The 14,965-nt window shown below is 44.5% G+C and overlaps 1 protein-coding gene across 2 annotated transcripts; it reads left to right on the plus strand.

The window, feature by feature from the left end:
* The first annotated feature begins 441 nt into the window (after positions 1–441).
* Positions 442–14,193, plus strand: ADIPOQ (adiponectin, C1Q and collagen domain containing). 2 transcript variants are annotated; one of them, XM_054711504.1, is made up of 4 exons: positions 442–474; positions 7,578–7,642; positions 10,811–11,032; positions 11,933–14,193. In XM_054711504.1, exons 3-4 carry the CDS (start codon positions 10,819–10,821, stop codon positions 12,451–12,453), a joined length of 735 nt encoding a protein of 244 aa, XP_054567479.1. In that variant the 5' UTR covers positions 442–474; positions 7,578–7,642; positions 10,811–10,818; the 3' UTR covers positions 12,454–14,193. The 2 variants fall into 2 exon arrangements, with proteins under 2 accessions (XP_054567479.1, XP_054567483.1); XM_054711508.1 differs by having other exon boundaries at positions 7,578–7,629.
* Positions 14,194–14,965: the final 772 nt, after the last annotated feature.

Here is a 14,965-nt window from a genome sequence, read left to right on the forward strand (position 1 = left end):
GTTTCACACTTCATCATATGCAGTGACCAGGAGTGTGACAGTGGTAATTTGCCTCTGACTTTTAGGGCAAATCTATGGACCATTGGATGATTCCCTTTTACATGAGAAAATTTTTCACGTGATGCAGAAATATATTGTTTCCTGCTTCTGGTCTTGAACCTTACCCCATCTTCTTTTGCTGTTATAAGAAACAAAAATAAGGGCCAAGGCCTGGGAACATGAGGGTTTGACTGAGTCTCCAGTTGGCTTCTTCAGACCAAGCTGGGCTGCCCCAGATCCCCAGAGTAGAGACTTGAGCAGCTGCCAGGGCCAAGGTGCTGGCCCATTGGTCTCTGGCCCTCACAGGGTTGGCCAATGGGAAGGGAAAGCTGTGAGGTGGGGACTGCCTGCCCCCATGAGTAGCAGGCTGCTGAGGCCGAGCAATCTTCTCCTCTCTTCCATCCTTACTGCAGTCTGTGGATCCCACACCTGGAGGTAAGAGCAATGTGATTAAAGTTCGAAGCTGGGGATGGGGATTGCTGCTCTGCCTTGGGGCCTCTGGCTCAGGTGCCCCCACACTCTTCTGTTGCAGCAGCATGGCGAATGATATAGCAAAGCTCAGCCAAGGTAGCTTTCTTGATTCTCTCACAGCTCCAAGAAAAAAGGGACTGTTCCTCTGGTCAAAATGCCTGGGACCATCTTGAATTTTGACCAGTTCACTCTGTGGCAAGATGCCTCCCCAGAGAAAAAGTTAGGGTCAGTGAGGGGGAGGAATGGTCCAGTGCCAGAGTCCAATTAGATAAGAGGAAAAAGTGATCAAATGATTCTCACAGAAAAAAGCACAGGAAGAGGCAGTTTCGGAAATGCCTGAGCCCCGACCTCAGACTGAGTTTGAGGTCTACCACATGATTCTACTCAGCAAATGTTATTGAGCAGATTTTACGGGTTCACAAGACACAAAGATGAATGAGACATTGTTGCCTATAGATTTGGGAGTATCTGTGGATATGGCGATATCTAGAGATGTGGGGCCATCTCACAGGGTGTTCAAGAGGTTCAAATGAAACAAAGTGAGCAAAGGGCCTGGCATATACTGGAGGGGCTTATGAAAAATCTTATTTTTAGAAGACAATTTCTGATAGAAACAGCTGGATCTGCCTGGCCTGTGCCAAACTCAATTCTGCTCTCCCCAGTGAGCAGTGTCTGAGGCATCCTGGTTGTTTCCAGCTGTCAACGTAGAGGCCAGAGTGGGAGGCATTTTAGATGTCAGGCCAGTCCTTGTGTGTCAGAGGACATGGGTCCCTCGTCGGGAAGGTTCTGGTTTTCAGATCAAGCCTTGCACGGGGTGTAGCCGCCTCTGTCCTGGTGAATTTTTCCTAGGGGCAAGGTTGGCTCCTCATAACAAGTTTGGGGAGCAGGGGTGCCCTTTATGCTGGCAGAATATGCCCAGAGGAGCATGAGGGTATCCATTTTGTTCTTGAAGCAAAACAGTGGAAAGCCAGCTCTGCGGCTTAATTGTCAGTCCTTGTGGCCACCCTCCCAGAATTCTTGAGGAGTTGTACAGAGAGGCACAGGACTTGGTTCTTGTCCTTTCTAAGGTGGCTGCAGGGCCAAACTTTCCATCTACTCCTTGTCAAGCCAGGAGACCAGCGGCCTCAGACAGACACTTGGCAGAGGTCAGGAGGTAGAAGCTCTGGAGACAAGAAACTTTCAGTCAGGAATTCCTTCATGTGCAGAGAGACCGATGCTAAAAATGTGGTGGAGGGATGCTCTGCTTTACTAGTTCTTTGAGAACATGAGTGTATGAGTGTATGCGTGTGTGTGTGTGTGTGTGTGTGTGTGTGTGTGTGTGACAGACAGAGAGATTTGGGCATGGAGATGTTGACAGTTTTCCCAGGGATGAGTGAAAGCTTTCAGTTAACGCTCCTGGGAGCTGAGCTAATGCTTGCTTCTGCCATTTAGCATTAGTTCTCACCATGTGAAATTGCCAGTATTCTACCATTTTTTGACCTTTAAAAATGGCAAGTTCATATAATTCAAACTAAGAGTTGTATGATAGAGACAGAGAAGCATCAATCAGACTGTCAAACCTCAGAGGGAAGGTAGGGGAGGGCGGGGATAAGGGGGATAGATCAACCAAAGGACTTGTATGCATGCATATAAGCCTAACCAATTGACACAGACACCAGGGGGTGAGGGCATGAGTGAGGGAGTGGGGGGCAATGGGGGTATAAGGACACATATGTAATACCTTAATCAATAGAGAAAAAAAAATAAAATAAATAGTTGTATGATTTTTAAACCAGCATCTTGGTCTCTTCATTCTTCTATATAGGGGAGTCAAAAGCTGGGCTACAGGGAGGATTAAATGAAATCAGATTTAAAAGTGCCTCTTGCAATTTATGCTCCAAAGCATTCTTGCTAATTTCAAAGTGTTCTCATGGCCCTCATCTTACATGATCTCATTTAGCAGATTAAGAAACAGTCTGGGAAGCCTTTTGGGAAGCAATGTAATGTGATGGAAAGCTCACTGGTTTGGAAGCCAGACGGGAATCTCACAGGAATCGTCTTAATCTCTGTTTCCCCATCCCAAAAGTTGGGGTTATTTTCCTTGCTTCATGAAATTCTTACAAAGATTAAAATACTAGCAAGTAATAAATAAAATGAATAATGTGTAAAAGCTCCTGGTGTGGGAGTTAGTTTCTAGGTTAATCTAATAAATGCATCTCTTTCCTTGCCCTTAGTCCCCCATTTGTAAAAGCAGGGAAAGGGTGAGATGGTTTCTGAGGCCCCTCTTGTCTCCCAGGGGCTGTGTGAACTGTGCTTTACTGCCCTTTCCTGCTGGAAAAGTTAGCGCCCGGCATGGTAACTTCTTCCCCCAATACTGTTCTGTCCCCTGTCAGCCCCAAAGAAGACCTCATCCTTGTATTTCACAAGATTCTGCTCTTGTTACTGAAATTCCAGCTGGTCAAAGTGGAATTTCTCATACATTTTAACACTAGAGGCCTGGTCCATGAATTCGTGCACCAGTGGGGTCCCTTCAGCCTGGCCTGCGGGATCGGGCTGAAACTGGCTCTCCAACATCCCCTGAGGGGTCCTGGATTGCAAGAGGGTGCAGGCCAGGCTGAGCAACCCCACAGGTGCATGATCAGGGCCGGGGAGGAACATGGTAGGTTGGCCAGCTGGGGAGGGACCACAGGAGGGCTCCAGGGCATGTCCCGCCCATCTTGCTCAGTCCAGATCGGCCAGACCCCAGCAGCAAGCTAACCTACTGGTTGGAGTGTCTGCCCCCTGGTGGTCAGTGTACATCATAGCGACTGGTTGACTGGTTGACTGGTCGACTGTCTGCCCCCTGGTGGTCAGTGCACATCATAGCGAGCAGTTGAGCGGCCTTAGCATATCATTAGTATATTATGCTTTGATTGGTTGAATGGACGACCAGATGACCGGACACTTAGTATATTAGGCTTTTATTATATAGGATATGAAAATGAGAGATCATAACATGGCCTTTGAGGACTCAAAGAACATCATGATCATCCCCTTGTGATTTTTTATTTATTTTATTTTTTTCTTTATTGATTAAGGTATTACATGTGTTCTTATCCCCGCATTGCCCTTCTCACTCGTGCCCTCACCCCCTTAGTGTCTGTGTCCATTGGTTCTGCTTATATGCATGCATACAAGCCCTTGCAATTTTAAAAGCAAACAGCTCCTATGCATGGGGCCATGAAAGCCAGTGCAGTAGAGAGGAGCCAGCCTTCCATTCCAAATGGCACCTCTGCATGCTTCCACTTGTTATACTGGGGCAGAGGTTATCACACCTCTCTGGTTCTCAGATTTCTCTTGTGGGCATTGAGTCCTACTTTCTGGAGTTGTGGGAATGAAATGAGATTAAAGGGGTGGTCCACAAAGCTACCCCATAAATATTTGTTTGCTTTCATTCTCTTCACTTACATGTGTGGAACACTTCATCCTACCTAATAATGGAGTAATATGTAAATTGACTGTACCTTCGCTACACCCACAAGCCATGCCCACCAGGAAACCATGGATCACAGGCAACTGGGGGTCGGCTCCTGCGATCCGGGGCAGGCAGGCTGGAGTTCAGCCAAGCCCAAGGCTGGGAAAGCCTCCGGTGGAGGCTTTCCCGGCCTTGGGCACCAGCGGGGAGCCTGCAACGGATCTCAGGCAACCGGGGGTCGGCTCCTGCAATCCGTGGCAGGGAAGCTGGGGTGCGGCCTTGGGCACCAGCGGGGAGCCTGCAACGGATCTCAGGCAACCGGGGGTCGGCTCCTGCGATCCGTGGCAGGGAAGCTGGGGTGCGGCCTTGGGCACCAGCGGGGAGCCTGCAACGGATCTCAGGCAACCGGGGGTCGGCTCCTGCGATCCGTGGCAGGGAAGCTGGGGTGCGGCCTTGGGCACCAGCGGGGAGCCTGCAACGGATCTCAGGCAACCGGGGGTCGGCTCCTGCGATCCGTGGCAGGGAAGCTGGGGTGCGGCCTTGGGCACCAGCGGGGAGCCTGCAACGGATCTCAGGCAACCGGGGGTCGGCTCCTGCGATCCGTGGCAGGGAAGCTGGGGTGCGGCCTTGGGCACCAGCGGGGAGCCTGCAACGGATCTCAGGCAACCAGGGGTCGGCTCCTGCGATCCGTGGCAGGGAAGCTGGGGTGCGGCCTTGGGCACCAGCGGGGAGCCTGCAACGGATCTCAGGCAACCGGGGGTCGGCTCCTGTGATCTGTGGCAGGGATGCTGGGGTGCGGCCGAGCCCAAGGCCGGGAAAGCCTCCGCTGGAGGCTTTCCCGGCCTTGGGCACCAGCGGGGAGCCTGTGATGAATCGCAGGCAACTGGGGGTCCACTCCTGCAAGGGGTTCTGCTCCTGTGGTGGATTGCAGGGAGCTGGGGTCCCCTGCCCAATGGGTGGTGTCTGCAATCACAGGGAGCTGGAGGTCCCCTTCCCAGGCCTAAAGCTTTGGCCAGAGGCTTTAGGCCTGGGCAGGGCACAGCCGATGATTGGTGTGAACTATAGAGGAAACACCTTTTCTGACTGCCCATTGGCTAAGCTTCCTGTATGCCACTGGTAATATTCTTAGTAACTTGGGTAATAAGAATCCAAAAAGGTGATCTAGGGTTTTTCCACCACACTTCTGGAGAAAAAAACGAAGGTCCGCTGCTGGAGGGCTAAGAAATGTCATATCCTGCCCTAGCCGGTTTGACTCAGTGGATAGAGCCTCAGCCTGCCGACAGCAGGGTCTGGGTTGATTCTGATCAAGGGCATGTACCTAGGTTGCAGGCTTCTCCCTGGCCCGGGGCCCAGATCAGGGCTCATGCAGGAGGCAACTAATCAAAGTGTTCCTCTCACTTTGATGTTTCTCTCTGTCTTTTCCTTTCTCTTCCACATTCTCTAAAAGTCAATGGAAACATATCCTTAGGTGAGGAAAGAAAGAAAGAAAGAAAGAAAGAAAGAAAGAAAGAAAGAAAGAAAGAAAGAAAGAAAGGCATATCCTATGAAAGACACATCTTGAAAACGCCTAAAGAAAGTTGTCATTTTTTCTTGGTGAAGGGACTGGAGTCGTGTTGATGAAAACACCTTGGTGGCTGTGGTGACTAGCAGTGGCTGCAGCAGCAGGGTGATGGGGCTGGTGCCTTCCCCTGACCAGCCCGGTTGCCTCCCACAAAGGGAGGCCAGACTGCAGCTTAGGCCCGCTTCCCATGGGGATTGGGCCTAAGCCATCAGTAGGATATCCCCTGAGGGCTCCCAGTATGTGAGAGGGGGGCAGGTTGGGCTGAGGGACGCCCACCCCCAGTGCATGAATTTCATGCACCGGGCCCCTAGTATATTTATAAAATACTTTTTATACTTTTAGTCAATTGATTTGTACAATAATAATGTGAAATAAATGAGATAAGGATTAATAATCACATTTTCAGGCAAAGAGCATGGTGTCCAAAAGGGAGTAGGGGCAGATAAGTCACCCAGCAAGTTAATGGTGGAGCTTAGATTAGGAGCCAGGTCACTTGCATCATGATCTGGAGGTCTGTTCAGGCTATTGGATGTCTCCATCCTATGCATGGAATAGCAAAAGACAGATGTGTGACCCTGATGCTGTTTTCCTCCTCTGGGCTATGCCTGAGAGTTCATTATTGGGCTTTGGAAGGCCAGAGTTTGATTTTCAGCTCCTCTATGTGTAGTTCGGAGATGTTGGCCAAGTCACTTAACCTCCTTGAAGAGCACTTTCCTCATCTCTAAAATGGATACAATCAGAGCTAACATTTAAAGATATATATTTTTATTGATTTCAGAGAGGAAGGGAAAGGGAGAGAGAAACATCAATGATGAGAGAGGATCGTTGATTGGCTGCCTCCTGTATGCCCCACATTGTGGACCAAGCCCACAACCGGGCATGTGCCCCAACTGGGAATTGAACTGAGATCTCCTGGTTCATAGGTCAATGCTCAACCACTGAACACACTGGCTGGGCCAGAACTAACATTTATTGAACACTGACATGTGCCAGGCACTGTTCTAAGTACATTATATGGATTATGCCACATAATCCTCCAACTAATATGTGACTGAAACACGTTACAGCTAAGAACAAATTATTTTCACCTGGGCACCAAGATCATGAAGCATGTGCTCCCTATTTCTGCCTCATACTGTCTCTCAAAATGGCTGTGAGAATGAAATATCAAGTGAGGTAGGACTTTCTACACAATGAAGAATTAGAAGTGGAACTTGGCACTGATCTTCATGATCCATGTGAAAGGTTTCTTTATATGCACAATTGAGTCTTAGATCACACAGTTTCATTTAATAATTTTAATAAAGAAGTCTTTCAAAATCAAAGTGAAACTATTATTATATCCAAACAAAGCACAAAAGATTTTGGAATAATTTTTTGAAACGTAGGCACCTCTGCACCGACTATCAGTTGTTATCAATTACAAAATTATCCACCCAGAATTAGACTGGAAGACAATTTTTGTCTTCAATCAGAATTTGTTCCTCACTTCAGGAACTTTCTAGGATCGTGTACCCATCTTCCCCCACGCTCCTTTCAATACCTCTACCCCATGCCACTGTCATGGAACCCCGCTGACCCTGTTAGTGGAAAAAATAGATCACACTGAAGTGTTGAAACAGAATGCCGTCCCTTGAGCTGGGAGAATGCATTCCCAACAGCTTTGGAGTCAGCCCTCCATTGCTATAATCTCTGGGGCCCTCCATAGCTACCTCTTCCAGTTCTCACATTCTGGATCCTCTCCTCCTGTCTCTCTGTGGGAAAAGAAAACACAGTCTCATTGATTCCACCCTTCTAATTTCTGAAGAAACAAGCACAGAGCCTCTCATAAGTCTTCTCAGGAGTTTTAGTGATAACCCTATAAGGAAAAAGAATGGAGGTGACAAACATTGGGAAAGTTTAAAGACATGAAATTTTAAAAGTCTCAGAACAAGTATTCTTCCTAATTGCAAAAGGGCCTTGGTTGGTCTCTCTTCCTTGGCTTCTCATTTAACTCAGCTCTTTCTTATCTCCCTCCCCCCACTTTCTTATCTTGACAAGAGCTAAACCTAAGCCATCTCATTGTATTCCCAGGAGCTACTGAGAACACTCTCCTGAGCTCTCCACCCAGCAGAGGGCAACAAAGGTACATGTAGATGGTAAGAGTGAGCCTTGACAAGAGACTCATGACCACCAAGGGGCAGCATCCCTATCTGTGTTGTGTTGACTCTGTCTATCTGTGCTCCACTCCATCCACCCATCTCATTCTCAATTCTCACTTTGTGTATAAGGTAACATTTGAACTTGATATTTGACAAGTGATGCATAAGATCACTAGAAAGAATTAATTTAATTAAATGTCTTTAAACAACTAGTTTTAATGTCTTTAAGAAATCATTTGAGTATTTTAGATCGTAGTTTACACTAGAACAAAATATCAGAGATGGACTAAAGAGTGAAACAGTCATTCTATTATTAAACAATAGATGAAAATAAAGTAGGATATTTATCAAACCCTAGCATGAATAAGGACTGTTTAACATTAGAAGCAAAGGAAAATATCAACAGAGTTGACTATATAAAAACTAAAACTTCTGTCACCATAAAATCAGGATAAACAAAAGAATAATCTACATACTAGGGAAAAGAGTCATAGCTATGTGATAAAGTGTTTGTATAAAGAGCTCACACAAATTAATTCAAAAAGCACATTGTGTTCTAATTACATAAGTGAAAAAAAACTAACGGGTATTATGAATGAGAAAATTAATTAGAACAGAAAATTAAATTAGAAAACAGGCCTTTAATAAAATGTATAGCTCACTAATGATCAAAGTAATGAGGTATCGTTTCTTTTAGTCAATTAACAACAAAAAACGTTTTTAATGATAATATCCCAAGCTGGTAAGAGTAGTTAAGGTAGGCTCTTTGATACACACACTGACATACTACTGGGTAATAATATAACAAACTGCAATTTGGGAATATGCATCAAGAACTTTAAAAATGTTCATAGTTTTTGGTCCAGTAATTTTACTTCTGAGAATATGTCATATAATAATTTGGCGATAAGCTATATGCCTAAGGATATTTGTTACAGGTTTTAAAATAATATTTTAAAAATGGAAATAACTCAAAAGTTCAACAAAATGGAAATGGTTACATATATTTTGGCTGTATCCATTTAATGGATTAACGCATACACATTTAAAACAATGATTGCAAAAACTAGAAAAATATAAGGCAAAAATAGGGGAATAAAATTTCTATGTAAAGTATGTTTCCACTATGTTTAAAAATAAGCAGAGACATTATTAGGATGGAGGATTGTTTTGTTTTCTGTAGTTTCCAAAGTGTTTATATTACTAGTTTTAATGAATGCACACACGTGTGTGTGTATATATGTGTATATATATATATGTAAAAGATTAATATATATACATATATATACATATATATATATGGAAAATGAGTATATATATGTGAAGATAAGGTTGTTTTGTCATGTAGAGCCCAGGTAATAGGGCATAGGAGTGGATTCCAGACACCATGCACATCTTTGGAGGTAAGATTGCCAATCAGGGTCTTTCCTGCATCCTTCACAGAGGAGTTGTCTCCTAAAGCCAAACCCAATTCTGGAGATTTCATGTAATCTATAAGAGGTAAGCAACCTGATGAAAAATAGTGTCTTTAGGGAAAATAAAATACATATGGACTGTGTTTTGTTTAGTATCAGGTTCTTGGGATTAACCACCTTTCAAACTAGATAGAAGGTCTTAGCGATACCTGTGATGCAGGGTCCTAGGACTTATTTCCCTCTTTGGTGCTTTCAACTCTCTGGCGTACTTTAGGGATGGGGAGACTAAGACTCTGGCAATCAGATGTGGGAGCTAAGATCACCCTAATATCAAGGCAGAAGCTATGAGGGTACAAGTCCCTAGGTATGTAAAGGACCATCTTCTGGGAGGGGGTTATGGAGGGATGATTCTGAGACAGAGAGACCCTTGGCTACCTGTGCCACTTAAGCTTTTTGCTGGGGCTCCTATAATTCATATTTCAAATATACTCCACACTCCTTGTCTCTTGTCTTCTTTTCTCGTTCCCTTTCTTCCTCCTTCCCTCGTCTCTCTGGCTCTTTTGCTCTTTTTTTTTTCTTATTATAAAAATATTTATTTAGTACATACTCTATGCTGGTAGTGCGTCAGGCTTTGCCTCCCCCCACACAGGTAGTTTAATGGGCGAGCTAATCAGGAATTACAGTACAGTAAAAGAAGTGCAATGATGGAGATAAGTGAGGCCACTGGGGAACACAGAGGTGGAAGAACCAACCCAGTTGGGGGAGAGATAACCAGAAGGGGTTCCTGCGAGATGATATCTTAACTGTCCTGAAGGCTGCATAGGGATCAGGCATGTGAAGACATGCAGATAAGGGAGGCCCAGGCAAATGGACAATGTACTCTTATTGTCTGACTAATCCAAGGCAAGGCTGTGTGTGTGTGTGTGTGTGTGTGTGTGTGTGTGTGTGTGTGTATGCATTGTGCATGTATGTGTGTGTGTATGCATGTGTGTAATATACCAAATGGCCTAATGTCACCCAGGAGGAGGGGAGAGGAAGGAAGAGAATGGGAGAAAAAGGAGGAGGAACAGACATAGAAAATAAGGGACAGGGTAGTAAAGACAAAACCAAAATGAGCCAAGAGAGAGGAGTTAGTTAGAATGGAATACAATGGCCCGGCCGGCATGGTTCAGTGGTTGAGCGTAGACATATGAACCAGGAGGTCACGGTTCGATTCCCAGTCAGGGCACATGCCCAGGTTGCAGGCTCGATCCCCAGTGTGGGGCATGCAGGAGGCAGCTGATCAATGATTCTCTCTCAACATTGATGTTTCTAGCTCTCTCTCCCTCTCCCTCCCTCTCTGAAATCAAGAAAAATATATTAAAAAAATAAAGTAATTGGATAGAATGATCTGAGTCAACATCCTTGGAAAACTCAAGGGAAGGATTCTTGACAAGTTGACTCTTGGAGCTTTCTCCGTGCCTGGTCGTATGCTCAGATATGAGCAAATTGGAGTAACATTGTTGTGCCATCACTGAACTCACAATCCTATTGAAGAAGAGTGGTTACCCATAAGGAATATGTTAAATATTGCAAATATCAGGGCAGAAAAAGATCAAGGTAGATTAAAATAGAAAAGTCTTCCTGGAAGAGGTGAGTATTGGGAGAGTAGGTCTCAGAAATGGACTCTGCTGAGGTGGTGTGACTCTTGCTTAGATCTAGTATGAGTGTGCTGTGTGCGGTCTGTCTCTCATGGCTGGTCCGATTTCAGGGATCAGGATGCTGTTGCTGCCAGCTGTTCTACTGTTACTAGTCCTGCCCAGTCATGGTCAAGATACCCCGACCGAAGAACCTGGAGTCCTACTTCCCCTGCCTAAGGGGGTCTGCACCGGTTGGATGGCGGGCATCCCAGGGCATCCTGGCCACAATGGGGCTCCAGGACGTGATGGCAGAGATGGCACTCCTGGTGAGAAGGGTGAAAAAGGAGATGCGGGTAAGAACAAGTTTTTTGTTCAGACTTCTCTTGGATAGAGGAATGCTTCTAGAACTATATAAGGGTATTAGTTATTGGCTAAGGTCTAGACACAGGAAAGAAGCAAAGTTGTTTTTTTTTTTATGTGACTCATAAGCAACCTAAAGTGGATTTTGGGTTGGCCTTCCAGTGGTGACAATAGGTGTACCTGTGAAAAATCAAGTATCCTTGATTCTGCTCTATCTGTATCTCCTTCTCTGTCCCCTTTCCCATCTCCACCCTCATCCATCCTAGTCCCAATCTGTTCATATTCCTATTTCTATTCATTTGTCCTTAATTTCCATTCCATGCAGTGACATTCAATCACACATAGTGTTCACCTCCTGCAGGTCACAGTCCTGCTCCTAGAGAGCTCCTGGTCTAGTTAAGAAGAGAAGCCTAATGCACAAGACTGTGAAAGGTTACTATTGGGAAGTCCACTCCAAATATGCCAAATTGAATGTGAACAAATTCCAAATTATGGAACAGAGAAAAGGTGCAAACTTAGATTAACAGTGAAGCTTTAAGGAGGAGGAAGGGCTTAAGCTAGGTCTTGAAAGATGAGTGGACAGAGTAAAGAAGGGAGGGCATCCTACACAAAGGGATAGAAGAGCAAAAGTATGGTTGGTTGAGACAGTATATAGTTGACAGGTCAAGGATGGAGACTTATTGGACATAAGGTTGGAAAGAATTAATGGAAGCCTGCTGGGGAGGATGTGGAAATAGGAGGTATAACTCTCCCCTTTGGATGCTCCCACTGGTTCTTTGCTCTGTAAGTGAAGCAGGTTGTATATAGGAGCCATACAGACAGTGTTTTAGGTTGGAATCAACTTAGGCAGGAGTTCTATTTCTTGTGGTCACTGAGGTCTTTTCATTCTTTAGGTCTTGTTGGTCCTAAGGGTGACACTGGTGAAACTGGAGTGACTGGGGTTGAAGGTCCCCGAGGCTTTCCAGGAGTCCAAGGCAGGAAAGGAGAACCTGGAGAAAGTGCCTATGTATACCGCTCAGCGTTCAGTGTGGGACTGGAGACCCGGGTCACTGTTCCCAATGTTCCCATTCGCTTTACCAAAATCTTCTACAATCAGCAAAACCACTATGATGGCACCACTGGCAAATTCCACTGCAACATTCCTGGGCTCTACTACTTCTCCTACCACATTACAGTCTACCTGAAAGATATGAAGGTCAGCCTCTACAAGAAGGACAAGGCTGTGCTCTTTACCTATGACCAATACCAGGACAAGGACTTGGACCAAGCCTCTGGCTCTGTGCTTCTCCATCTGGATATGGGTGACCAAGTCTGGCTCCAGGTGTATGGGGAAGGGGAGCATAATGGGATCTATGCAGATAATGTCAATGACTCCACCTTCACAGGCTTCCTTCTCTACCATGACACCAATTAATGACCACTTAACCAGAGCCTCCACTGGGCCAAACAACCCAGAAGTCAAAGGATAGCCCAAAGGTTTTCAGCATAGTTAGGAGACTGATATTGTTATTTAGTTGGAGAGTTCTGAACATTATTCATGAATTTACTCATTCATTCATCAAGTGCCTTTTTAAAGAAGTTATATAGTTTCTTCTCCATCCTAAAGGAGATATGTTCCTGGCTGCAAGGATCTGGTACATAGTGTCAATAGAAGGATAATAGCATTTACTGGGGAGCTTAACATACATGACAAGATAACTGACACAGGAAAGTATTTGACAGTGCTATTCTGTGCCCATGGTTTCTTCTCAAGTTCATGCCAATCCTCTGAGGTACACAGAAAATACATTATTCTCCTCTTTTTTACATTTGGGGTACTTAGACCTAGAGTGTTAAGTGAATGCCTAACGTCATCCAGGTATAAAGTGGTGGAGCTAGAAATCACACTCGGGGCCATGAACTTTTTCTATTATACTGTGTCCTTTTTTAGAAGTACTTGCCCTCCTTGGGATGTTGGTAGGGGGCATCTCTCATCCATCTTACCTGAGGGCCTTAACTCATCACGAGTTAAGTTTTTTTCCCAGGAGAGGCCCCTCAGAACAAGTGGTTCTATAACCAGGTCCTATTTCAGCTGGACCACTCAATGGCCCCTGCACTTCTCTTTCCTCATGCTCTTCTCTCTAATCCAGAAAGCTACCTCCATTTCCACATGCTGAAATCTTCCCTGGTTCTCAAAGCCACCCGGTCAGGAAGCTCCTCTGATATGATACTCTTCCCTGCAAACCTTTCTCACATACTGCACCCCTGTGTTTCTTCATGTGTTATCCTGGATGAGAGCCCTGGGCGTGGGGGACATCTCAATCAAGGACAACTTCCCAGAAGTACCACGTTTTCTACTTGTCTGAGTCCCCTTGCAGGACCTTGATCAATGTCTCACAAAGACTACATCTATTCAGAATTAACTCCATTTCAGCCTCTTCATGTAACTAATCCTTATCAACAAAAATATTGTTATTTTAGGAGCTCTCTGATTTTAAGCACCTAATACTTGTTCCACTGTATAGTTTGAATAATTTTCACCAAGGTTAGGAATGACTGTGCTTTCCAGAACACTTGAAGAATTTTTCCTTGAGGAGATAGTTTGAGCCTGTAATACAAAAACCCATGAAGGAATTTGAAAACCATTCTTTCCTTGAGTAACAACTGGGTTTGGGAAGACCTGGGCCTTCTGAATCTATTCTTGTTTTTTTAAGAATTATAAACACACACACACACACACACACACACACACACACAAATCCCCAAAACTCTCTGAGGTGATATGGTAATTATCTTAATTGTGGTGATTATTTCACAATGTATATCTATATCAAATCATCAATTTATACCCCTTAAATATATAAAAAATATTAATTATAAAATATTCCTCAAAAAGAAAAAAAGAATTACAAGTGGTTGATAGTGGTAAATATTTTCTCAGGATGTTCTTCAAATGTTTTAGCGAAAGCAGAATTAATAGCATTCTGTATAAATATAGAAATGGAAAACCCATTTTTTTTTGCTTACAGTTTTAAATTCTGAATGTTTGCCTTTTATATATGCATTGCTATTCATTCAGTGATTATTTCTACATATAAAACTTTGTCTTTTTGAATGCTTTTGTATTATTTTCTAAAGATAAAGATATTCAGCATTAAAAGTAGAATCATTTGAATCACATGACTTTTGTTTTCATTTTTGGAGAAAGACATGGGGTTCAGAGAGGAATGAAGGGGTAAACTCAACTCAGATTAATAGGCAAAGAAGAAAAATGTTCCTTGCATAATGGGAAATATCAGAGCTGTTCTGTCAGAGGCTCAACTGATGTCATTAAAGACCCTTTTTCTGTCTGTCCTTCCACTCTGTCTTCAACAGCACAGGTTTCAACCTCAGGCTCTACACAGTATAGTTCTAGGTTCTCCCTCATGATATAAAAAGACTGTAGCCTGCCAGCTGTCATACACTCTCACCACATCATTTAGCCAAAGGGACATCCTCTTTTTCTGGTGGTTCCCAGGAGGAGAGAGGAAGTTTTCTCTCCTGGAAGCCCCAGCAAATATGTTCTTGCATCTCATTGGCTCTGGCTGGGCTATATGTCCATCCTTGACCAATCACTGGAATCAGGAGGATGGACTACCCTTATTTTTAAAAAAATATTTTTATTGATTTCATACAGGAAGGGAGAGGGGGAGATAGAAACATCAATGATGAGGCAGGATGATCAATAGGCTGCCTCCTGTACACCCCACACTGGGGATCGAGCCCACAACCTGGGCATGTGCCCTGACCCAGAATCAAACCGTACCTCCTGGTTCACAGGTCAACACTCAGCCACTGTGCACACCAGCTGGGTTGGACTATCCTTGTTGATTTAAGTTGATCATCGCTCAATCTGGAGAAGGGGTATTTTCCCTAAAGCAAAATCTGAATACAGTTACTAGAAGTGG

This window comes from Eptesicus fuscus, chromosome 3 (assembly GCF_027574615.1).
Source record: "Eptesicus fuscus isolate TK198812 chromosome 3, DD_ASM_mEF_20220401, whole genome shotgun sequence".
Lineage (NCBI taxonomy): Eukaryota > Metazoa > Chordata > Mammalia > Chiroptera > Vespertilionidae > Eptesicus > Eptesicus fuscus.